The 25,225-nt window shown below is 38.4% G+C and overlaps 2 protein-coding genes across 2 annotated transcripts; both read left to right on the forward strand.

The window, feature by feature from the left end:
• The first annotated feature begins 2,728 nt into the window (after positions 1-2,728).
• Positions 2,729-3,040, forward strand: LOC137030802 (histone H4). Its single transcript, XM_067401235.1, has one exon. The coding sequence runs from the start codon at positions 2,729-2,731 to the stop codon at positions 3,038-3,040; it is 312 nt and encodes a 103-aa protein (XP_067257336.1).
• A 761-nt stretch (positions 3,041-3,801) lies between these two features.
• Positions 3,802-7,168, forward strand: LOC137030147 (histone H2B-like). Its single transcript, XM_067400312.1, has one exon. It carries the CDS (start codon positions 4,010-4,012, stop codon positions 4,382-4,384), a length of 375 nt encoding a protein of 124 aa, XP_067256413.1. The 5' UTR covers positions 3,802-4,009; the 3' UTR covers positions 4,385-7,168.
• The last annotated feature ends 18,057 nt before the right edge of the window (positions 7,169-25,225 follow it).

The following is a 25,225-nucleotide window of genomic DNA, read 5'->3' on the forward strand; positions in this document are numbered from 1 at the left end:
TGTTGTCATGTGGTTTCTACGTCAGTAAAGGCGGTAACAAAGGTAACTGACGTCATTGACAGGCGACTGCACTGCCCCGTGTCACTGTTTAGAATGGGAATTTTCTCATGATTTACAAGTAGTCGAAAACATTAGAGATATTGTTAGTAATCAGCTGGACAAAATATTTAACACTAGCCTAGTGGTTTTTAGATATTTTACTGCGAATATCTTACAAATTGTACCTTTAACTGGTAAGTGTTCGGACTTTCTGCAAAAAAATACTACAACATGTCCTCCAACCAATACGGCCATATAGCTTGTTTGTCAACTCCCTGAAATATGAGCCATAGGAGCGTTTACTAAAGTTGACAACAGGATACTTTCATTTTAATGCATTGTTCTCTTTTATCTGTATCTTAATTTGGGTTTCTCATAGCTCCATTGGCAGAGCATTGCAATATATAACAATATGCGGTCACATGATCATGAGATCGTAGGTTTGATCCCAGGGAACTCATGTGCTCATAAAGTGTATGCACTATAAATCACTAAGGGTAGGTTTAGGGGTGGGGGGGGGGGCTGTAGTCGTTAAAAAAAAAAAAAAGTTTTGCTAAATGGAAATAGGAGAAAGTGTGTAAAAAGTCACCAAAGAGCCACCAAAACTGCTCTGAATGAGACCATTTCTAGTAACAGTAATTATTGCAGAAGCTTTGGTGTTTGTGTCAAACCCAAGTGTCAGAGGTCAATATATGTAGATTAAAAAGCGTTTGAGGCTTTTTTTCCCCTCTTTATTTAAGCTGTTATCACTTCATGAATGTGAAATAATCATAGACTGTAAAAAAAATATGGACGTAGCGTCCGTGACGTCACCCATACAGTTCTGAACAGCAGTTTTGAAGCGAAAATGAGGCCGCGGCCATCTTAGCTGCGCGTCACCGCACGTCACTCCCGGATAACTGAAAATAGGTAAAGAGGCGGGGAGGTGGTTTGAGCTGATATGATTGGTTGCTGAAACCACGCCCGCCTAGCTCGACGTGACCACGTTAGCAAGCAAAGGAGCTATCTATCTAGATACTATCTAAATTATTAATAAAGATAAGTTTTAACATCAGAAAGTTATAAAGGTTTACTGTCAATTTACGGTGTTTTTTTAAGATATAGATGCTCCAACACCAGTAATTTGTGTTGGGTGTGCAAATAACAACATGGAACATCAAATGGGACTTCATACCTTTGTAATAGAGATCGCGAGATAAATCCAATCTGTGGCACTTGGGTAAAATATAAATGTCCATTGCAAAACAAACAAAAAAAACATTTCACATTTCTTCTGAATGATCTGCTCTCTGTTATCGTTCTTCAAGAAAGGATGCAATCTGAGCAGCGATCGTATCTAACAAACAAATGAGCCTGTGTCCAAAGTATATATTTTTCAAAATAGTGCAGCAGTTTTAGTTATAATATCCAAGCAGTGCTGTCAGAGTTGTATATCCTCCTGGTTTTGTCATTGTAGTAAATCTCGCAATCAAAACTTTCAGCCAATGCCACGATCCAACAACGTGTGTTCTGTGTCTCTTCCCCATGCACGCACATCTACAGACACACATCAGTCTCGAATATTATGCAGCAAGCCATATTTTATAATTGTATAAAATAATCGAGAAAAAAAGCACAAAAACGGCTGAGATGCCAAATTCAGCGGCAGCTGAGGTAAAGTGACAGCTCACAGACAGCAGCGCAATCTACCTGTCACTCAAGAGACCACGCCCTTAATTATGCAGAACTTTAAGGCTTAATATAATTTAAACGGATAAGTTATAAAAAAATTCACCCCCCTCAGAGTTGTCATGAAGGGCAAAAATAGCAGTATAGACCAAAACCACAATTTGAACCAACTTGTAAACATGTTTTTTTCTGCTATAAACTTGGCCAATTTAACATGGGACTCTATGAGATTCTGCTCTCTTTTGGAGCCTGTCCCTAGCGGCCAGTCGATGAATCGGAGTTTAAGTTACTTCCGTATTGGCTTCAGGAGAGAAAGGGGGAGGTTGCCGCTTAGAAATAATGCCATAAATGTATAATATAAAGTAATGCCTTTTGAGTGAGTACATGCACAGAGTGATAATGCCTGATAAATTATTTCATATCTACATTTTTAGTTTAGTAAACATACTGGATGGTATATGCTGCACATAATTTTGAGAATATTTTTTAAATGTAATTAGGGACAATATTAAAATTTAAATGTATGCAGGCAGTGAAGTTGTGAAAGTATCAAACGTAATCCTGGATTTTTGCACTGAAGTTTAACATTAAAATAATTCTGTCTGGGTCTCAATTGTTTGTGTTTTCTACATTTCCTTTACTAAAGAGGTAAAAACACTTAAAACATGTACAAACACACACAAGATATAACATAAATGTGCAACAGTATAATTTTACTTTAATATCCCTCATTGTTTACTTTGTTGAGCTTGTACAACAGCATTTTTAGTGTAAACTAGTAAAACTGTAAATTACATGGTCTTTGTGAAATAAATCTTTGTGAAACTTAATTTAAATGGTAAACAAACCTCCAAGGATGGGATTAAATCACGTGCTCTGGCTGTATTTGAGGGGCGGGGCGTGTTGCGCCATGTGACTCGAGATTGGTTTCTGTCAGGTCCTGTAAGCAAGTATAAAAGTCCTCCTTGTATCACTAATTCATCATTCTTTCGTCATCAGCGTCTGATAGAGTTCAGTGATCATGTCTGGAAGAGGCAAAGGCGGGAAAGGGCTCGGGAAAGGAGGCGCGAAGCGTCACCGTAAAGTTCTGCGCGATAACATCCAGGGAATCACCAAACCCGCCATTCGTCGTCTGGCTCGCCGCGGCGGCGTCAAGCGCATCTCTGGGCTGATCTACGAGGAGACCCGCGGTGTGTTGAAGGTGTTTCTGGAGAACGTTATCCGCGATGCCGTCACCTACACCGAGCACGCCAAGAGAAAGACCGTCACCGCCATGGATGTTGTGTACGCGCTGAAGCGACAGGGACGAACCTTGTACGGCTTCGGAGGATAAACACCTGAAACCAGGAGAAACTACACAAACCCAACGGCTCTTTTAAGAGCCTCACACTGACACACAAAGAGCTGATCAGATCATATTGATTCATATTAAGACACGCACCATAAAACACTTCTGCGTAAAACCATGAAAGTCATTTAAAATGAAAATATAGTTTTTTTTTTTTTAATATTTTAATGTTTGAGTGTAATTGCATTTAAAACTGAGTTTAATTACTCTTTGGAGATTAAACTTTATAACCAGAATATTTTTGATTCAGAAACACATTTCTTGACTTTCACCGACAGGGTTTAGACATCTTAAATTAAGATTTAATTATCTGATATAAATGTGTCTTAGAGAAAAACATCACTGTTGAGACTAAACACTAACATATTTTCAGACAGGACAGTTTCTTCAGTTAAAACTTAAACATGTATTTTAGTCTCAGACTAGCTTTAATCCTCGTCTGTGAAACTGCGGGTAATTGTCTAATTTGTGTCACATGACATGATTTATTCCTGTAGACTTTGAGTTAAAGTGTCTTACAAAATAAAGACAAATCTAAATATGACCAGCAAATGGGCTTTTAAGATACTTTTTGTTTTTAATCATTCTTTCCTCCAAAATCCTCTCAATCTATATGGAGTTTCAAACTCAATCCTGCAGAATATTTGTCTTTTCACAATCCGATTAAACGAGAATAAAGAGCGGGAAATGAAACAACGGAAACTGGGGGGAGGGGTGTCGCTCAAACTGTTGGCGGTGGGCGGGGGCTATCATTTAACAGCCTGTGATTGGCTCTCATTCAGCGCGTGATGCTTTGAGTTGTCCAGTGAAACACGAGTTTATGGGTGTGGCCTATGAAAACAGGCAGTCAGGTGATCCCGTCTCTCTGTGTAAATTAGCATATGGTAGAGAATAAAAGCCTCTGTGTCGCTCGTGAGTCACATTGATTCGTCAGTTCTGCGATCATTCAGCATCATGCCTGAACCAGCCAAGTCCGCGCCTAAGAAGGGCTCCAAGAAGGCCGTCACGAAGACCGCCGGGAAGGGAGGAAAGAAGCGCAGAAAGTCCAGGAAGGAGAGCTACGCCATCTACGTGTACAAAGTGCTGAAGCAGGTTCATCCTGACACCGGCATCTCCTCCAAGGCGATGGGCATCATGAACTCTTTCGTCAACGACATCTTCGAGCGCATCGCCGGTGAGGCGTCTCGTCTCGCTCACTACAACAAGCGCTCCACCATCACGTCGAGAGAGATCCAGACCGCCGTGCGTCTGCTGCTGCCCGGTGAGCTGGCCAAACACGCCGTGTCTGAGGGCACCAAGGCCGTCACCAAGTACACCAGCTCCAAGTAGAGTCCCCGAGACTCCCACACACCCAAAGGCTCTTTTAAGAGCCACCCATATACTCACACAAAAGATTCTGATTGATCTTATTTAAGGGATAAAAAGTTGCCATTTCTGCTTTGCTATTCCTCAGTTTATAAGTGTTTTGTACACTGAAAGTTTAATGTTTAATTGTTTATCACTCAATGTCACTGGCAGACTAATGTTATTCTTAGTATAAACTAAAGCTTGTTTATTCAAAATTGCTAAAATTAAGAATGTTTTTATGAATGTCAACTTTTCCTTGGATGACGGTCTCTGATCTCACTCCACTTTCTCCCATTTGAGGTCAGAATCAAGTAACTTTTTTCCATGTGTTGTCAATCAGACTGAAGCTGGTGAGGATAAAGGCAAGAATAATCATCCAACTTTAACTCTAGTAAATACAGCATGTAGAGAGACGGTCCGTAATCTATAATGGACTGAATTTATTATATATAGTTACATTCCTTAATTCTTGGTTTAGGGGAAAAATAGAAACTAACAAAAATTAAGGGAGACATTGATGTGCTCCTGACAGTTTTTTTTTCTTGTTCAAAACATGATAGCCATAAATAGATCATATTTTACTGACAAAAAGAGTAGCAAATAATAAAAGGTAATTAGTGAAAATATAATACAATTTATCTCAGGAAATGCGATCCCAAAAATAACAAAATAATCTAACTTGTATATTAAAATAATCCCTAAAAGAAAAACAATCCACAAAACAAGAGAAAGTGTTTAACTCTTGTGCTGTTGAAAACCCTGTAACGCTCGTGGTGCTCCCGCTCAATATGACAGGCCTGCTAAAAAATTGCTTATAAATCTCTCGTTATGCTACTTTATCACCAAATATTGGATTGGATCTTTTTGTCAGCTTGTCTTTCAGTTAGGACAGGTTTTGTTTATTTTTGGAACTGATTGATCTGAGCATTACTGATTTGAGGATAAAGTTCATCTTTTTGAAAAGGAAAGCCTGTAATACTCAAAATGGTTTTTTTGTGTACATGATTGTGTGTATGTGTGCGGATGCATGAGTCTGCACGTATCCACACATCCACAGGTCCGAGGCCTTTATTTTTGCTCGCTCACATGTATATATGTGAACATGAACATGATGAAAACTTTGTTTCTCTGCTTTTTCATTCATTTTCAATGGGTGGTCATTTCTGACCAATATAAGCTCAGATCAATGAGGCCTACGAGCAATCCGTTTCAAAAATAAATACAAAACCTGTCCTAATTTATAGAAAACAAGTTGACAAAAAGGTTTTTTGTAAGCCGGTCATTTTTGACTGGGAACACCACAAATGTTACAATGTGGAAAAACCCCCACAAAAAATTACAAAAATTATCAAAAAATTGTGAAGTTGTTAGACTCCGGGTGAATAAAGTCAGTAAATTTTAACCCAATGTAAGAACATTAACATTTTCATGTACGGGAAAATCCTCTCCAGATCAAAACCCGAACCCACTCCTTACAAAACCCTTAACACGTATTTCACCACATTGTTAGAGTAACACACAAGTTAAACAACAAGTGTGTCTGTGAATGTAGACGTGAAGGAAACCATCAAGCAAGATGAATCTCTTCTTGGCTGATTGTGGACGCTTATATCTCCACACTGATCAGCAGCAGGTGTCAGCAATCTGCACAGACAACAGAGAGAAAAAGAAACACAGAAAACAAGCAAACTCCAGAATAACACTGATCATCTGTTAGTGGGTGGATATATTAGGCAGCAAGTGAACATTTTGTCCTCAAAGTTGATGTTAGAAGCAGGAGAAATGGGCGAGCGTAAGGATTTGAGTGAGTTTGACAAGGACCAGATTGTGATGCTAGACGACTGGATCAGAGCATCTCCAGAACTGCAGCTCTTGTGGGTGTTCCCGGTCTGTAGTGGTCAGTCTCTATCAAAAGTGCTCCAAGGAAGGAACAGTGGAGAACCGGCGACAGGGTCATTGAAGGCTGACCCCTGTGGTCCGATCTAACAGATGAGCTCCTGTAGCTCAAACTGCTCCAGAAGTTAATGCTGGTTCTGATAGAAAGGTGTCAGAATACACAGAGCATCAGTTTGTTGCGTATGGAGCTGCAGACCAGTCAGGGTGATGCCGACCCCTGACCCCTGTCCACCGCCCCAAGAGCCAACAGTGACACGTGACATCAGAACTGGACCACGGAGCAATGGAAGAAGGTCTGGTCTGAAGAGTCACGTTTTCTTCATCATCACGTGGATGGCCGGGTGCGTGTGCGTCTCTTACCTGGAGAACACATGACACCAGGATGCAAATATATGTAAACACTGAACTATTGTATGAGACTAAAACCGAGAGACCACAATAATGAAGTCAAAACACGTTCTGCTCTCGTTCTTTATTAAAATATCGTCTTGTACGAGACAGTGTTGTTTTCCAGCCTTTCTGAGCATTCAGCGCATCATCTGTGTTTAATGACACGGATAAAGCTGTAGGGTTACCAAATCACACATTTAGATTGAAATATACATTTTCATTCATCATAAAGTTTAGGCAAGAAACAGTAACGGGAGTCCTTTACATTCAGGCTCAAGAACAATAAATGACAGTAATATGAGATTGTATTCAGTGTTTCTTCCTCTGACCTGATTATACTGTGTCTTTGCTTTTCCTTATTGTCTATAATTTAGAGACTCTTTCTGCTTTACACCTGTGGACCAGAAAGCTTATATTGTATAACCTACAACACTTTATATACAAACCACATGTCCAAAGTTGGGACATTTTGTAAAATACAATAAAAACCACAGTCTGTGATTTGTTAATTCTCTTGAACCCTTTTCTACTTTTTCTTTCTACTTTTATTTGTACTTTTTTCTAAAAAAAGTACAAAGAAAAGATTTCCAGTGTTTTCAGTGACCAACATCATTGTATTTTGTGAATATAAACACATTTGAATTTTGATGGCTGCAACACACTCCAAAAAAGTAAGTAAGTGAATTGGTAATAGATGAAGGACTCATGTTTGGGTGTAAAAGACTTTCTTTGCAAGAAAAGATGGGTCATGAAGCAGTGTTTTGAAATTGGCCATCACTAGATATTGTTTTTTTTTTTTGTTTTTTTGGCAGACGATAAGTATTCTTGTCGCTTCATAACATTAAGGTTGAACCACTGCAGTCACATGAACTGATTTTTAAACATCAGCTTTCTGGATCTTGAGAGGTTCAGTGACATTGAGGTCAATAGAGGCCTCACTGAGCCATCGGATTTCATCAACAATATCTTAATGTGTGTTCTGAAGATGAATGAAGGAACATGTCCTAGAAATGTTTAAGCTAAATTAGGAGCTTTCTGAGAGGAGCTTTAATAATACGGGCCTTTGGGACCAACTCCTTGAACCTTCAGTCATTCACACTGTTCTCAACACTAAAGCTTCATACCTGTCGACAGAAGTCTTTCTGTTTGTGGTTCGAGACTCGTGATGTTGACCCTGTAAAATGCACATTTTCTGTAGTTTTGAGCTTATTGCAAGGTCTTTAGACAAAGCAGCCTCCATGTTAAATATTTATGTATCCGTCATTTCTGCACCATTTCTGTAGACAGTTCTTCTCTTGGCTCACACAGCCTGGTTTGTAGTTTTTAAAAGGTGTGAATCTGTGAGCCAGTCCTGTTTGAGATCAAACCAGAGGGTGCCGGGGTTGTCCTTTGGCCCAATCCAGCTTTCCTCCATAAGATACTGCACCAGTTTATTCATCAGTCTATTGAACTGTGTTCTTCCAGCCAGCGGTTATTGAGTATCGTTCTGCTCCTGTGTCCTGTGAGAGCTTTAATGTGGAAGCTACAGCACAGTTAATGCAATCAGAGAAACAGTGGCCCTCTATCTAAGCAGAGGCTGTCACGATGGGTTGTTGGGGTTATTGCTTTGGCCTACAAGATGTCTGGGCAACCTGTGCCTCTGACCATCACTTGCCATTTCACCAGGGCATTTTCCTCTTCATGGGCTACTTTTAGGGGTGTTTTACTCACGGACATTTGTGCGGAAGCGACATAGTCCTCTCTTTGCGAGGTTCTACAACGTCAGTGTGTCATGAGCACCAGTTGGAGTGCCCTAGGTAGCCACTAGAGAGCACTCCAACCCGGACTGTTCCTCACCCCACTTGTGAACTTCATTTCCCATAACACACTTCCCGGACTCATTATCCTGATTGCACCCAGCTGTTTTGTGTTTGATGATTTGTGTCTGTCTATTTATACCCTGTTTGTTTCTGTTTTTGTTATTGAGGTTTTATTTACTGTCACTAGGTTTTTGTGTTTGTTTATTGTGGACTCTAACCCTTGCCTGCCTGGATTATGTTACTGGATTACCCAGTTACAGCTGCACATGGATCTTACCTTCTTGTCTCTGTGCATTTGTGACACAGTGTTGCTGCTTCTCAGGATGTGAGCTTGGCTGTACATCGCCTGTGATCCTGTTTTTTCTTCTGGTGAGTTATTTTCCTCATGACTTTGCTGGTAAGGGTCATCCACTGATATAGCACCATCTCTGGTCTCATCATCTTCAGGAGGATTGAAACCGAACGCTGGCTGGCGCATCCAGAATTCACAGAACCACGCTTGCATATTTAACCAGTGTTTTGTTCACATCAAGTTCAAGCATGGATGCGCTGTTGTCAAAGGATCTCGGGAGCGGCTGGGTTATTGTCAGACTGCCTGTTCCCATCCAAAGTAGACCAGAGTTACCAACCACGACCGTCTTTCATTCGCTGCAATTCAATTCCTGCAGGAGAGCCGCGGGAATGCAGACCTCTCCTCAATCTGGGGACCTTTTTTGTTAGCTGGGATCTTGATGCTTATTGTAGCTCTGATGCACTCGTTACACAGCTGAGATTTATATTTTATGATGTATCTAAAAGACTCTCAAAGTAATTCTCTTAAAAGGTTAGTTCACCCCAAAATTAAAATAATGTCATTAATTACTTACCCTCATGTCGTTCCACACCCGTAAGATCTTCAGAACACAAAATAAGATATTTTTGATGAAATCCGATGGCTCAGTGAGGCCTGCATAGCCAGCAATGACATTTCCTCTCTCAAGATCCATTAATGTACTAAAAACATATTTAAATCAGTTCATGTGAGTACAGTGAACGAGAATATTTCTGGTGCGCCAAAAAAACAAAATGACGACTTATTTAGTGATGGCCGATTTCAAAACACTGCTTCAGGAAGATTTGTAGCTTTATCAGCGAATCAGCGCGTCTTTCATTCTTTAATATATATGCGATTGGGCTCTTTTTCTTTCTACATTCTTTGATGTGAAAACTTCTTCTGTTATTCCATTTCAACAAGCTATCTCTGTCACAACATCTCTTCTTTATATGAACAGCTATCAATACATATCTTTCCAGCAAGTTATGTATATATTTTTTAATTGTTACTATTTTGTCTGTTATATATTTATATTTTTTGCTTTGTTTTGAGCAAAAAAAAAAAACACACTTAGAATTTTAGCACCTCAAAATCGCTGAATATTTCTCCATTTCTAATTTTGTTTAAAAATGTTGATGAAAACATGTTTAGCCAACTTACACTATTAGCCAATCAATTGACATTAAAAGCTGTGCTATTGCTTAACTTGAAAATGCCTGGGCTTAATGTCCTAAATGACAACCAGAGACAACTAATCAACACATTTCTCCTGTCATAAACACTACTGCTAAGATAATGACAGCATTATCCAAGTAAAACATGTTTCAGAGTTTTGTCCCTATATAAACCCTTCATAAGAAAAGTGCATGATGCATTAAAGACAGTTAAATTACAAGACCAAATTCGAAATTAAAAGATTAATTCAGAGTGCAAGCTATGGCCTATTATCAAACACTTTAATCATGTAATATTTTAATAGAAATTATAATAGCCTATATAATACTGGGAAAAAAGGGAATATTAGAATAAATAAAAATAATAATTCTTGGGATAAGCATTTCACATATGTCAATGTACAATAAAACTATTGTCAGAACATAGTTAAAGAAATGTAATGGTTATACATACAAAATTATCGAAACAGATAAGATTAAAAATAAGCTTAAAATATTCCTTATCCTGTGGCTCCCTCTATTGGACAACATTATCAGGCGAACCTCTTTCAGATGAAATGCTGATCGTTAAGAAATTGCTGTTAGCTTCAATAACTGTATTCGGCTTCGATGAGTCTGAGACTCCCGGCCTGAGATTGTGTCCCAGACTGCAATACATAATTAGAAACCATGACAACTAAATAATGGTGGCAAAACTAAACAAAGGAAGACATGTAATAAACAGAACAGAGTCCAAAAACAGACATGTGACCGTGAAATAGTATTACAGTTTAAAACGACTGTTTTCTATGTGAATATATTGTAAAATGTACAATATATAAATTTAATGTACAGTCAAACATTACAGTCAGACATTTTTTATATTTTTAGTATATTTTTACTAGTGGGTGCAAGACACTAGTCATTTATGTAAGTGAGGATCGCAAAATAAAGTAAACTGTGGCATATTATACCCAAAAATTATTCAGACACTTTGACCTGACCATGTTTTGCTCAAGAGTTATGACATAATTAAGATTTGTTTTTGTTTTTGTTTTTTTTTCTGATACGGTTTAACTCTGAGATCTTGTCATATTTTATTACAGTTCTTTTTAAACAATTCTCCTCAGTGTGAAAAGATGGATCTGAAAATCATTCAGTCACTGCAGGAAAGGGTTCAAATATGCAAAAGATGCTGGGAAACTGAAGAATCTGCAGGAGCTGGAGGATTTTTCTGAAGAACTGAGCTCAGTTTAACTGCTCAGGACAAACAAGAGACTCAGTCGTGGATCATAACCACACACAGTATTGAGAATCAACTTTTGAATGGAGATATTTTACTAAATTCAGCTACTTTTTTGTCTTGTGGACTGTATATAAACATCTTTTAAGTAAAATATCTTACTCAAGACAGTACTAAATTAAAAAAATAACGTGCATTTTGTATGATCGCTCTTATTTTGTTAAAATTATTCACATTTTAACATTCTGCAAGTGGTTCGCGCACTTTTTCTTGCCACTGTGTGTGTGTGTGTGTGTGTGTGTGTATATGTTTGCATATATATGTGTGTATATATATGTGTGTGTGTGTGTATATATAATATATATATATATATATATATATATATATATATATATATAAAACACTAGATTGGAGCTTATTTACTGTTAATCATATGTGTGTAAGTTTGCCATGAAGACAACACGTGCCTTATGCGATACTAAGTTTTATACAAACATTTCAGTTTTTATTTGAGTGCAATTATTATATCTGAAAATAAACAGCAGCTGTACCTCTGCTGTTAATTGTAACCTCTAATATTGTAGTGTATCAAATGAGTGTTCCCTGTATAGTTTGCAACATTAACAGTTTTTTTTTTTTTCCTTAAGAAAAACCAAACTATCAGTATCAATATCGGCCGATATCATTCTGAATAATCGGCTATCGGTATCGGCAGAGAAATTTAGTATCGGTGCACCTATACTATAAAGTTTTTCTGTGTTGTGAGAAATAATTCCTTTACCGAGATCCCAACCCTAACCCTAGCATTTCTGTAGTTTAAAACGTTTAGTAATGAAATGATAAATGTTAAAAAAATAAATAAATTGGACAACTCGATATCTAAATATGTTCATTGTGAAAAACATTTATTACATAAGGTACAGGCTGAAATTTGATATTTTACTGTGAGCACTTTAAAAAAAAAAAAAAAAAGACCTTTATGCAAGCTTTTCATTTATGTCAGAAAACTGTGCCAACATTATTTAGTAAACATAGCATCAGAAGTTGTCCTGATGATTTTCTCTTTGATACACAAACCGGATTTTGAGTTAAAGCCATTTGAAATGTGCATTTTTTTTTTTTGCTCTTCCAGGGGCCGTTACTGGAATCTACACAGATGTGTTCTCCTCACCATGGATAACAAACTTTGTTGAATCACATTTAAATATTTTATAATTCCCCCCTTTTCCATTCTAACATCATGCTTGTAGGTTTTGATGGGTGTTGTGAGACCATCTGATGAAATATGGAAATATTTGAATAAAATGTTGTAATACAACAACAACAACAACAACAACAGCAGATTGATTGATTGATTGACTGGTAGTTTTTTTTTTTCTTTTTTTTTGTATGAACACCAATAATGGATGAACCCACAACAACTTGCCATTGTCCAATTTCCAGTGTTGGCAGTAAACAAAAAAACTATTTATTAATGTACACTTTACTGTTACACAAGTATAATGCACCATTCAGTAAAATAACAAAGAAACTGTGCCAAACTTTCATCTTCATCCCCTCGTCTTGCTCCTCACAGGCCTGACATCAGTAATGTCCAGCTGTCATGTTGAATGCAGTAGATGAACCAGAATGACCAACATGGATCTTCCTCAGCTCTGATTGAAGTGTTTGTATCAGTATAACCCACTGCAGCCTCTCTTTATTCACATTCCTTCCCTTTATTTCTCTGGAAACTGGCATACTTGTCACAACATGAAAGTTTATGCAATGTTTGGTGCATTGCTGTCCCAAATATCATGAATCAGATCAAAAATATTTATGTCCTAAAAAATCATGGTAGTTAATTATATTTAGTTTTTAGTTTTAGTTTTTTTTAAATAATGAAATAAACTTATAAGAGCCTAGTAAAATTGTATTTACTGTGCCAAACACCACATTCACACCATATTCACCATACTTTATTACACTTCATTGGAAGATACAGCATAACACTGAAAGTAGCATTAAGACAAATGAGATTGAGGATAAATAAAAGTTTGTCTTCAAAAATACGTTAATGTCATTTTAATCCATTCACAGCTGCTGAAGCCACACAAATGAGCGCCACAGAATCCCATCAAGTCAACTATGATACAGAAAAAAGATTCATTATCACAGCTAAACTGGGTTCTTGCTCTTCCCTGTACATGTCTCTATCATGTTCATGTTCTTCTTCTTCTTTGTTCAGTAGGCAATTGCCTTAAAAAACATTGCAAACAAGTGAAATGTAAAATTTAATTAAGTGAAGTTTAAATAATCTTAATTTTTACAATTCTTATGCACCCCATTCACTTGTTACTATATAGATTCATACACAATATATTCAATTCTAAAACAAAACATGATCATACACACACATTGACTTTTGCACTGGTTTAATGCAATGGATTTATACATTTCTAATAAACTGCATGTCAAGCATTTCGTCTGTCCTTTCCTACATGTTCTTGTAGTCTCCGCTGGTTTGCAGTGCTGCACGAGGATGATCCAGTTGGTCAGAGAAAGGAGTAATGCATGGTTTCCCCACTTACACGGAAAAGAGGAAATATGTTCTAGTGAGCAGAAGCAATCTAAAAAACTAAAGATTGTGTGCCAAGTTTTGTGTTAATCATATACAGGTGTATCTGCCCTTTTCACAAAAAACAACACTGGGAACTTTTATGTTTATTGAAGGTTTATTAAAAATAAGGAGCAAGGAAAAGCTTGCAAAATCCAAGGAGCAGAGACTGGCGGTGAGGGTACAGCATCATTGCATAGAGACTTCAGGATCTGAATCCCCTTTGTGCTTTTATTGAAAGCGAGATAAAAGGAGACAAAACAGGACAAATTAAATACAGTAGTATATAATACAGTTTTGGTATTTAGTATGATTTCCCATTTAGCCTAGTGTAATATATATATATAGTGCTGCTTTTAAGCATTGTTTTTTTTTATAAACTTCCCTCTCCCCATCAATCCTAAAATCAGCCGAGCTGACACATATAGACAGTCAACAGAATCACAATGTAGTAAAAAATGAAAGTATACTACAGTATTTATTACAGTATCAGTTCACTATGCTGTAGCATTCATTAACAAAGTGTTGTAGAATACTGTCTATATTAGCCTATAGTATTTACAATTTACTGTATGGTTCAAAAACACAATACTATTTACTATAGTATTTTTTTTCACCTGGGTTGTACATTTAATAAGGAATAAGGATATTCTCATTTGACCACTTTCACCCACCACAAGCCCCAAAGTTATATTTAATCCCGTTGAGAAGCCTTTTCCTCCAATTACACGACGATGAATAAAGTTTGAATCTATTATTATCTAATCTACTATCAGATAACTTCCCCTGAAACTATTTATTTAGTGAGCAATATCAGCTAGCATGCTTTAATACACAAGTTAATTTGATTCAGATGTACTAATGATATAAAATCTTATAATTTAAACGGCTTACCTTTTAAAAGTGCATCACAAACGGTCTGTTCTGCTGTAACTCTACGGCGCGGCTGCTACCGATGATGTAGGCCTAACCGTAAAACAATTTTTTGGTTTTGCATTTGCATTTGCATTGTATGGTCTGAAAACTGAATTGTGAAGCGTTAAATTTGCCTAAAAACCTCCTTTGCCATTGCCAGTTCACCACAGTTCTGAGCACGTAAAAACATCACGCTCTTATTTGAATATTAACAAGTATTCGTCATTATTATGCACATATCCTAAACGGAATTCATGATATCTGTAATAAGAATTTTTACTAGTGAAAATTACATTTTAACATGTAAGAATTAAGTTACAGATAACAAGAAGTATGTTTTTACTAGTTGTGATTTCATTTTTTATATCATAAATGTATTTCTGCGAGTGATGACATCCACCTGGGTTTTGGATCTGATAAATGCACGCGTCACGAGAGGGAGGCTCGGGTTGGCGCCCGTTAGCATGTATTAGCTCTGGAATCGCCACAGTTTTCCAAGTATTGGATGGAGCGATCAAAGGAACCATAACTGATTTAATGAGCCATTCGCAGTTTCACAAACCCTAACCCTATTGAACTAATCTCTTGTACTAACTATATTTTCATGGTTTTTTTTAGACATTTAAAAATCTTTGCAATTAAAAAGGTTAGGCCATCCATCATCATCACAGCCTCCAAAGCCCTGTTGTCCAACAGATCGACCATTAGGTTGTAGAAAATAGATTTTTCAAACATGTGCTACATATGAAAAGGAACAAATATATATTTACATACACAGGTAGTGCAATAACAAAATATAATAAATACATTTTATAAACATATACATATATAAACAACCATTTCAGTAAACTCTAAAACATATCAACATTAAAAATGTGTTAAAAAACTATGAAAAGCACATAGATGGTGCTAAGTTGTGGTCTGTTCTTGACAGCGGGCCTCTGGAAAGAGGCAAATTTAGGCCTAACTCAACAGTACAGACAGGCGCCACATGTTTCAAAATGAACAATGTTGGTCTCCAGTGAAAGGCCGGAATCTAGGCTACATATTAACCAATCACTGAAGTAAATGTGGTCATGTTGAAGAGAGAGCCAGGCCTAAGAGTCAGGCACAAATCTGCCCTCTTCGGTTAGACCAGGTTAACAATAAATCACCTGGGGAGAATTTTATCCTGCTCACACCCAAAAAATGAACTTTATACTTGCGGTGACCTTTGATTAATCTTGTTAATAAAATAGTATAAAGTCAAATTATTAACACTTTCCCCACCAGCAGTTTATACATGATACCTTACAACATTATTAAACTGAATATATAGTTAACATTTTTATACTTGTATTGATTTTCATTTCATCCCCTATACCTCCTAATAAAAGGAAAAAAAAAATTAAGTTAAACCATAAATATATAAAATAAAAACTTTATTGACACATGTTGTCATAAAGATGCTCTGCAATGACTCTTGAGTTGGTATTCAAACTAGACAATCAGAACAACATTTCTTTTTTGGAATAAATGAATACTACTACGCAAGTAAATGATCAGCATCACAGTGTATTCAATTTGGCAGGCCTGTCCACCTGGGGTCAGAGGTCAGACCATAAAGTTTTCGTATGTATTTCTGCCCAGCATTTTCAAATGTATGGTTAATGATTAATACACACATTAAAAGCTTAGCTCTTCATCTATACTGCAAGCCCAGGCCCACAATTCCAAGACAACCTGGCAGCTGGTGACAAATGTGCTTAACAGCAGGATAAATTAGCCCATGTGTTGGTACAATATAATACAATAGAACGTAAGAGTCTGTCCGGGGAGGTTGTCAATCATCCAGCCACTCCAGCTCCTCTTCCTCCCCATGAAAAGACCTCTTCTTTATGCTGTGGTTGAAGCGGATCATCTCATCTTTGGAAATGTCCTTTGTGGCCTGAAAGAGCAGGACGTCCCTGTCTCCTTCTGGAAGCTTCACTACACAGTGGCGCGGCTGCACGTTGAAGTTCTTCTTGGAGTGCGTAATCAATCTCCCTTTGGTTTCCAGAGACGGGTGGCACTCACAGGGGAAGGTCTCCGCATCGATGCAGACTTCCTCACTCCCATGTTTGAAGAAAAACAGGTGGCCCAGCTCATCCTGCATCTCTGCCATCTCCCTGCCCTCAGCACCCGTGATCACCTTTCCGTGGAAATCACACAGGATGGAGCCCTTCCCGAAGGCCTTGGTTGCAACAACTCCTGTGGTCAAAAACAACGTTTTCACTTCAGTAAGTACACATTTGTAACAGGAATTATGTTACTACATTTTTTCATTAATGTGCCGTTCATGATGTTATTATATTCATATATCAATTTATACCTTTCTGCCCCCCAAAATCCTTCACAGCCAGACCCGACCATTTCTGACGGGTCACCCCCCTGATGATGGCTGGGTCACTCTGTGCCTGTGCTCTGCTGAGCGGCCTCCACTTCACAATGATGTCCTCTGGACGGGGATGATTGGCCGTCCACCCCTCTGCCTCTATGACTTTAGCCACCTTCGCTGCAGTCGGGGCACATCTTGAGCATTTTGCTGTCAAAGAGAGAACGTTTAAATTAAAATTCAGGTTCACCCTTATGAAACAAAAATATATTGCAGTAATATCATGTAATATATTAGGCAATATATTCTTATATATGGGATTTAATATTTATATTTTCCAATATATTGCAAATATATTTTCCTTTCGTAAGTTCTAAATGTTTCCGTTGGAGCAGATCTAATCATTGGCTAAGAAAGTATCTACACTTACACAGAAGATGTTGCTCGCGCTTGCTGTACTGCAGAGCTCTCCACTTGTCGTAGAAGACTCTGTCGGTGGGGAACCCAGCTTTTGCTCTCTGGGTTTTGTTGGGTGGCTGGCCAGTGATTCCTACAGGGAAGGCCTTTAGGAAATCGTCAAAGTCGGGTGTTGGGCTGCTCACCTCTTCTTCCACTCGCCTTCTCTTCTCTGCCCGGGCGCCGTCTTCAGCAGAGTCGCTGCAACATTGAAAAGGTTTCACGGTTACACACCGACAAACTGACGGATGAGCGTTGAGAGACATTATAATTATAACTGTTTCAGATAATTACATACCGACTCAGGGAGTTGAGCAGGTTCGCGGTCGCCACCACAAACTCCAGGGGCTTCATTCGGTAGTATTTATTTGCCACTGCCGTCGAATGGGCCATGTAGTGTGCGGCAGACGCCTTCTGCTCCTCTGTGAGGTTTGCAGCCACATCTGTCTCCACGCTCCTGCGTACCTGCTGGCTTTTGATGTTGGGCAGTTTGTAGCTGCAATGGGGCAGAAATATCAGATGAAACTCCCAAACTTGAATTATATCATTTTCTACAGGCTGATTCGTTTAATAAATGCACAAATGTAACAGATATTTTTGGACTTATGGACTGCTGTTAACACTTACTGTGCGTGCAGACGACAGAGGTCGTTGGTTGCACTCCTGATCTTCGTGCCCGATGTTGAAACAAACAACCTGTTTCCATGATCTACATCCGGCCGGATGCAGTCAGGGCGGATCCAGGTGTAGTATGCGTCCAGCATCTGCAGAGACAAACAAAACAAAATCTGTTAAAGGTGCCCAAGAATGCTTTTTCACAAGATGTAATATAAGTCTAAGGTGTCCCCTGAATGTGTCTGTGAAGTTTCAGCTCAAAATACCCCATAGATGTTTTTAAATTAATTTTTTTAACTGCCTATTTTGGGGCATCATTAACAATGCACTGATTAACACTCGGCGCCGCCCCTTTAAATCTCGCGCTCCCTGCCACACGAGCTCTCGCATTTACAAAGTTCACACAGCTAATATAACCCTCAAATGGATCTTTACAAGATGTTCATCATGCATGCTGTATGCATGCTTCGAATTATGTGAGTAAAGTATTTATTTGGATGTTAACGTTTGATTTTGCATGAGTTTGAGGCTGTGCTCCGTGGCTAACGGCTAATGCTACACTGTTGGAGAGATTTATAAAGAATGAAGTTGTGTTTATGAATTATACAGACTGCAAGTGTTTAAAAATGAAAATAGCGACGGCTCTTGTCTCTGTGAATACAGTAAGAAACGATGGTAACTTTAACCACATTTAACAGTACATTAGCAACATGCTAACGAAACATTTAGAAAGACAATTTACAAATATCACTAAAAATATCATGATATCATGGATCATGTCAGTTATTATCGCTCCATCTGCCATTTTTTGCTGTTGTTATTGCTTGCTTACCTAGTCTGATGATTCAGCTGTGCACAGATCCAGATGTTAATACTGGCTGCTCTTGTGTAATGCCTTGAACATGGGCTGGCATATGCAAATATTGGGGGCATACATATTAATGATCCCGACTGTTACATAACAGTCGGTGTTATGTTGAGATTTGCCTGTTCTTTGGAGATCTTTTAAACAAATGAGATTTATATAAGAAGGAGGAAACAATGGAGTTTGAGACTCACTGTATGTCTTTTCAATGTACTGAACTCTTGTTATTCAACTATGCCAAGATAAATTCAATGTTTGAATCTAGGGCACCTTTAATAACTGTTGGTTCATTGCTGGCGTTACTGTATTTTATGGTAAGGCAATTTAGCCTATACAAAGTGTACTTACTGCTGCCTCCTCCATTGTTAGGGCAGTCTTGTGTTCGCTGACAGCCACACACACCTTTCCCCCAGAATTTTTCCGTTCATCCCACTCTGCTGTCTGAGAAAAAATAAAACTCACAGAGTGAATAACTGACATAAACGTCCTCTTTGCAGACAACCTAATATAATCTGTTTAGGCTGATGCCCCCACAAAAACTGAGGTCTAAACCACTTACAGTTAATCCCTCCACCGCTCCTGGTCTCTGGAAGTGACTGAGGATCAGGATTGCTTCACAGTAGTAGCGGAAAATGGTCTTTTCCTCTGAAGACACGTGGTCACCTTCCAGCATCCTCCCATAAACGGACAGCATGTCTTTCTTGGCCTTCCGGAGGACTGCCTGGCACTCATGAAGGCTCTTCTCACCCTCAAGGAACCGTTCATACCTAGAATGATATACAAGACAACGATGCGCTGGAGAATTACACACATGTCTGTAGCACATAACCCCAGATGTACAGCCAGCACATAAGTACTATCAACATGGAGGAAGTCATGAAAGAAAACAAAATGGAAGGCAGATTAGCAACTGACCTGATTTTACAAGTGGCCTTGCTGTTCAACCTGGAAACTGGCTTTCTGAGGGTAGTGAGGAGGTCGATGTAGGCTTGGCACTTCCTGTAGAAGTCAGCATCTGCTGCAACCAAGTTGAGGTGGGTCTTCAGATACTGAACAAACCGGATCATGTTCTTGATGTAGTTCAGTATGGTGGCTGGGCCCATGTCAGCGCGCCGGAGTTGGGTGAGGAAGTCCTTGGTCTCAGTGGACTTTAGCAGGAAGTCTAAGGTGACTTCATCCCCACTTGGCTGGATGTATCTCAGCATCCTGGAGACGTTGTCTATCTGTGATAAGGAAAAAGAGAAGTGTGAGATGATGCAGTGAGAAGAAAAGCCACGGAGCAGACTAAAAAGAAACAGAAATGGGATGTATCTTACCACCTGCTGGCAGTTTGTGACCTGCAGGGTGTTGATCAAGTAGCCCTTGAAGTCTGTCAACATGGCCTCTTCTGCAGGGAATTTTTGATAGAGCCCCATGTTCATCATTTTGACCCGGACACCTGGGCTCGTCTGTGCTTGATCTCTGAAAAAAAAATACAGACAGAAGAAAATGAGCTCAAAGCAACCTTACAGTTTTTGCACTGATGTGTGTGAGGTTTAGAACGTACTCTTGCCATGTTCGGTCACTTGGATCGGTGGTGCTGCCTTCAGAGCTGCTGTCCTCCGAAACCAAGACACCACCGGCTGCTCCAGAAAGGCCACTGGCTGTGGGAACGACAGCTGTGCTGCTGGACGGCTCTTCGGGTTCCAGGTCTGCCTGGTTAGGAGCGTTGGCCACGAAAAACTTTCTTTGACGCAGCTCTTCCAGAAGAGCCAGCCTAGATGGTCTGTGGGGGTAACGTTTAACCATCTCCTTGTAGTCCCAGTTTCTGGCTTCCCGTGTCCACGCCTTGGTGGACTCCTTGGCCCTGTTCGCCTCCTCCAGTCGTTCTTGGGGTGTACTATTCCTCATGCAGACCCTGCTCAGGTGCGTCGTCAGCATTTCCTGTGGTTTTTCACACAGCAGGCAGTGAACGATGCGACGGTCAGATTTCTGGCTGTGAGACAAAGCAGACACACCAAAGATTAGAAATGTGAAAATGAATGAAGACAGAGCATTCTTAACACAGAGGCCTGATGTGACCCTTAACCAGCAAAACTGATCATATAAAGCTACTGTAATACTACCAGAACCGGTTTTTCAGCCTTCTTACCACAGAGGCCATTGTGTGTGCTAAAGTGGCTGACCAATTCACACCTAACCCTTGACCTGTTTTAGTTTTAGGGATGAGAAACAAGTCTTACTAAGAAAAGAAAAGTTGACTTAACTTAAAATTATAAGGCAACTTGATGCACAGCTTTTTTGAGTTTACTCAAGTATAGAGTTTATTTAACTGATGTTATAGTTGAGTAAACTCAAAAACAAAAAAAACTGTGCAGTAAGGTGCCTTATAATTGTAGGTTAAGTCAACTTTTTTTTTTTTTAACAGTGTAGAAAAACAAAGAGGGAAACCTATCCTTTAGTTTTTCACAATTTGCTCAAGATTAGTTTTATCATGTTTTTATCCATACTATGTCAACTGGCAAACAAATAGGCAAGTAACAGCATATAACAAGAACATGGCAATAACCTGGAAAAAAGTTTGGATCAGACACAACACAAATAAAGGAAAAATCAACTAGAGAAAAGAAATTTGAACTTACATGTTGGATTCTGATGCCATTTTCAAGTCCAAGATGTCCTTGCAGAGGTCAAAAGGTGGTATCCGTAGTCTGATTTAAAAACAGAGTGAATGTGTGATTCACTACCTGCAGTATGTATAGACCCCCAGTTGTGTGATGTCATCGTCAAGCAGACCAATCAGGTTGATTGCTATTGTTTATCAAGGGCCCTATCAGGACCCAGCATCTGGAAATTATCTTCTCAAACCAAAAATAAATTAGATAATCTTGTTTTCAGTTTGGACTAAGGTAATTTTACTTACCACACTGTCAGATTTAAAGTCAAAAATAAAACAAAAAACATTAAATAAGAATATATTTATTAAATGTATAAAATATTTTAGGAATGCTCCCCTGGGGAGAATTTTATCCTGGTCTGACCCAAAAAAATGAACTTTATACTTGAGGTAACCTTTGATTAATCTTGTTAATAAAATAGTATAAAATCAAATTAACACTTTCCCCACCAGCAGTTTATACATGATACCTTAAATTATCAAATTGAATATATAGTTAACGTTTATATACTTGTATTGATTTTCAATTGACTTGACTTCATCAAGAAAAAAAGAAAAGGTTAAACCATAAATAGAATAAAAACTTTAGGACATCTCATTTGTCATAAAGATTCTCCTAGTTTGTTATAAAACGGTTAACAATGGTCATTGCAGGTCAACTTTTGAAACTTTTAAGTAGGTATTCAGGTCAGGTCTAATTATCTCATTTGAATTCCTACTTAAAAGTTTCAAAAGTTGACCTGCAATGACCATTGTTAACCGTTTTATAACAAACTAGGAGAATCTTTATGACAAACGAGAAAGTTTTTATTTTATTTATTTATGGTTTAACCTTTATTTTTTTTCTTGAAGTATAAAAACATTAACTATATATTCAGTTTAATAATGTTGTAAGGTATCATGTATAAACTGCTGGTGGGGAAAGTGTTAATAATTTGACTTTATACTATTTTATTAACAAGATTAATCAAAGGTCACCAAGTATAAAGTTCATTTTTTGGGTGAGACCTTTGACATACATACAAAATTAATATTACCTTCGTAGAATTAAATCAAATGTTTAAGGTTAATTCTGTAAGGTATATCAAATGATCTGAACTTACCACTTGGGAGGCATTCTTCACAGATGAGAAAACTGGTTTATCAAGCAGGAGGAATCTTCTTCACCCTGAAGAACTGAGTAACTGGTTCCTCTGAGGCTCACTTTAATTGGCCACTTTGCAGAGTTTTAAACCTTGACCTGATTGGTGAACAGGCTGAAAATGGGGCCCATTTTAAACAACAACTCACTCCTAACTTCTGATTGACCTTCACACCTTTCCAGGATGGTGGGGGTAATTGACCTTCACACCTTTCCAGGAAGGTGGGGGTAAGGTGTAATCTCATTGCCCACCATCTTGGAAAGGTGTGAAGGTCAATCAGAAGTTAGGAGTGAGTTGTTGTGTTTAAAATGGGCCCCATTTTCAGCCTGTTCATAGCCCGATCACCCAACCTTAAACCATCCACCAATCAGGTCAAGGTTTAAAACTCTGCAAGGTGGCCAATAAAGGTGAGCCTCAGAGGAACCAGTTACTCAGTTCTTCAAGACAAAGGGTGAAGCCAACACTGAAGATTCCTCCTGCTTGATAAAACAGCTTTTTCATCTGAAGAATGCCTCCCAAGTGGTAAGTTCAGATCATTTGATATACTTTACAGAATTAACCTTAAACATTTGATTTAATTCTACGAAGGTAATATTAATTTTGTATGCATGTCAAAACACAACAGCATGTTCACTGCAAAAAATGCTGATCTTACTTAGAGTTTGTCTTGTTTCCAGTCTAAATATCTGAATTCTTAGATCAAGAAGCATTTTCTTGACAAGTAAATTCTCTTGTTTTTAGGAAAAATAAGTCAATTAGGTGAGTTTCTCTTTAAAACAGGCAAAATAATCTGCCAGTGGGGTAAATAAAATAACCTTAGTCCAAACTGAAAACAAGATTATATAGTTTTTTCAGTTTGGATTAAGATAATTTTACTTACCCCACTGGCAGATTATTTAGCTCGTTTTAAAGTAAAACTTACCTAATTTTGACTTATTTTTCCTAAAAACAAGAGAATAATTTTTACTTGTCAAGAAAATGCTTCTTGATCTAAGAATGTTTAGATATTTAGACTGGAAACAAGACAAACTCCAAGAACAGCATTTTTTTGCAGTGTTGAAACTTTGCATGCATGTTCATGATAAGTGAGAAAAAGGGTCCCACTTTATATTAAGTGGCATGTATGCTTACATAGCATCTACAGCTATAATGTTTGTGTAACTACCACTTGTTAAGTGGGACCAAAGTCAACAAATATCAAGTATATTTTTCACAAGTCAACTCTGTATTCTTTTGCTTTCGCTCACAGTGACAAGGATCGTCGCATCATTTCCTGTCTGCAGTGTTTCAGGCCACAGGAGATGCTGCCCAACCACCTCTTAAGGGTCTGCATGAAGGACCGGACTTCTGAGGAGAGGAATGCAGAGATGGAGAGAGCCAAAAAGTCCATGAAGGCCTGGACCCTCCGAGGTAGAACCTGGGACTACAATGAGATGGTCAAGCGGTACCCCGACGAGGCTTGCAGACAGGCTCTTCTGGAAGACCTTCGTGAAAGGCATTTTTTAATCCTTAACGACCCCAAGGACGCACAGGCTGAATCCAGTTCACCAGGCGCTGCAGTGGAAACGCACAACAAAAAGTGAGTTGTTATTCACTAGTATTACTTTATTTAATGCAGAGTAATTTTAATATTGGAACGCTGCCAGACACGCATACAGAAACATCTCTAACTCGCATCCTTATTTGTTTTTTGTTTCATCTAATCATTCTAGGCCTGCTCAGCCGACTCTCCAAGACTGCCAGAGAGTCCTCAGAGTGTCAGAGGCGGACATGCGGATCATCCACAGGAAGCTCCTGGATCAGCAGCATGTGGAAGAGGACCAGATGACGCTCTTCCGGTACTTCTGCGAAGCCATCCTGGTCCTGAGATACTTCCAGCGACCAGAAGCAGTGAGGGCATTGAAGGTAAGTACTTTTACACTGCAAAAAATGCTGTTCTTAGAGTTTTTGTCTTGTTTCCAATCCAAATATCTAAAAATTCTTAGATCAAGAAGCATTTTCTTGACAAGTACAAATTATTGTCTTGTTTTTAGGAAAAATAAGTCAATTAAGTGAGTTTTTCCTTAAAACAAGCAAAATAATGGTTTGATATAAGATTATTTTGCTAACCCCACTGGCAGATTATTTTGCTTGTTTTAAGGAAAAACTCAGACTTATTTTTTCTGAAAACAACAATTTTTACTTGTCAAGAAAATGCCTCTTTAAATTAAGAACTTTAAGATATTTTGACTAGAAACAAGACAAACTTTACAGTGTTTCCTCAGTGTGTATAAAGTCAGTCACTGTGTTCTTTGTTTTCCAGGCTTCAGACTGGATCAACAAGACAAATGTTGATGGACGAATCGTCATGGAGGTTCAGTCCACAAAGCAGAGTGCAAAATTTTCCATCACAGAGGAAGACTCCGCTGTAAGTTCTCTAACAGGATTTCT

Source organism: Chanodichthys erythropterus, chromosome 11, assembly GCF_024489055.1.
Source record: "Chanodichthys erythropterus isolate Z2021 chromosome 11, ASM2448905v1, whole genome shotgun sequence".
NCBI lineage: Eukaryota > Metazoa > Chordata > Actinopteri > Cypriniformes > Xenocyprididae > Chanodichthys > Chanodichthys erythropterus.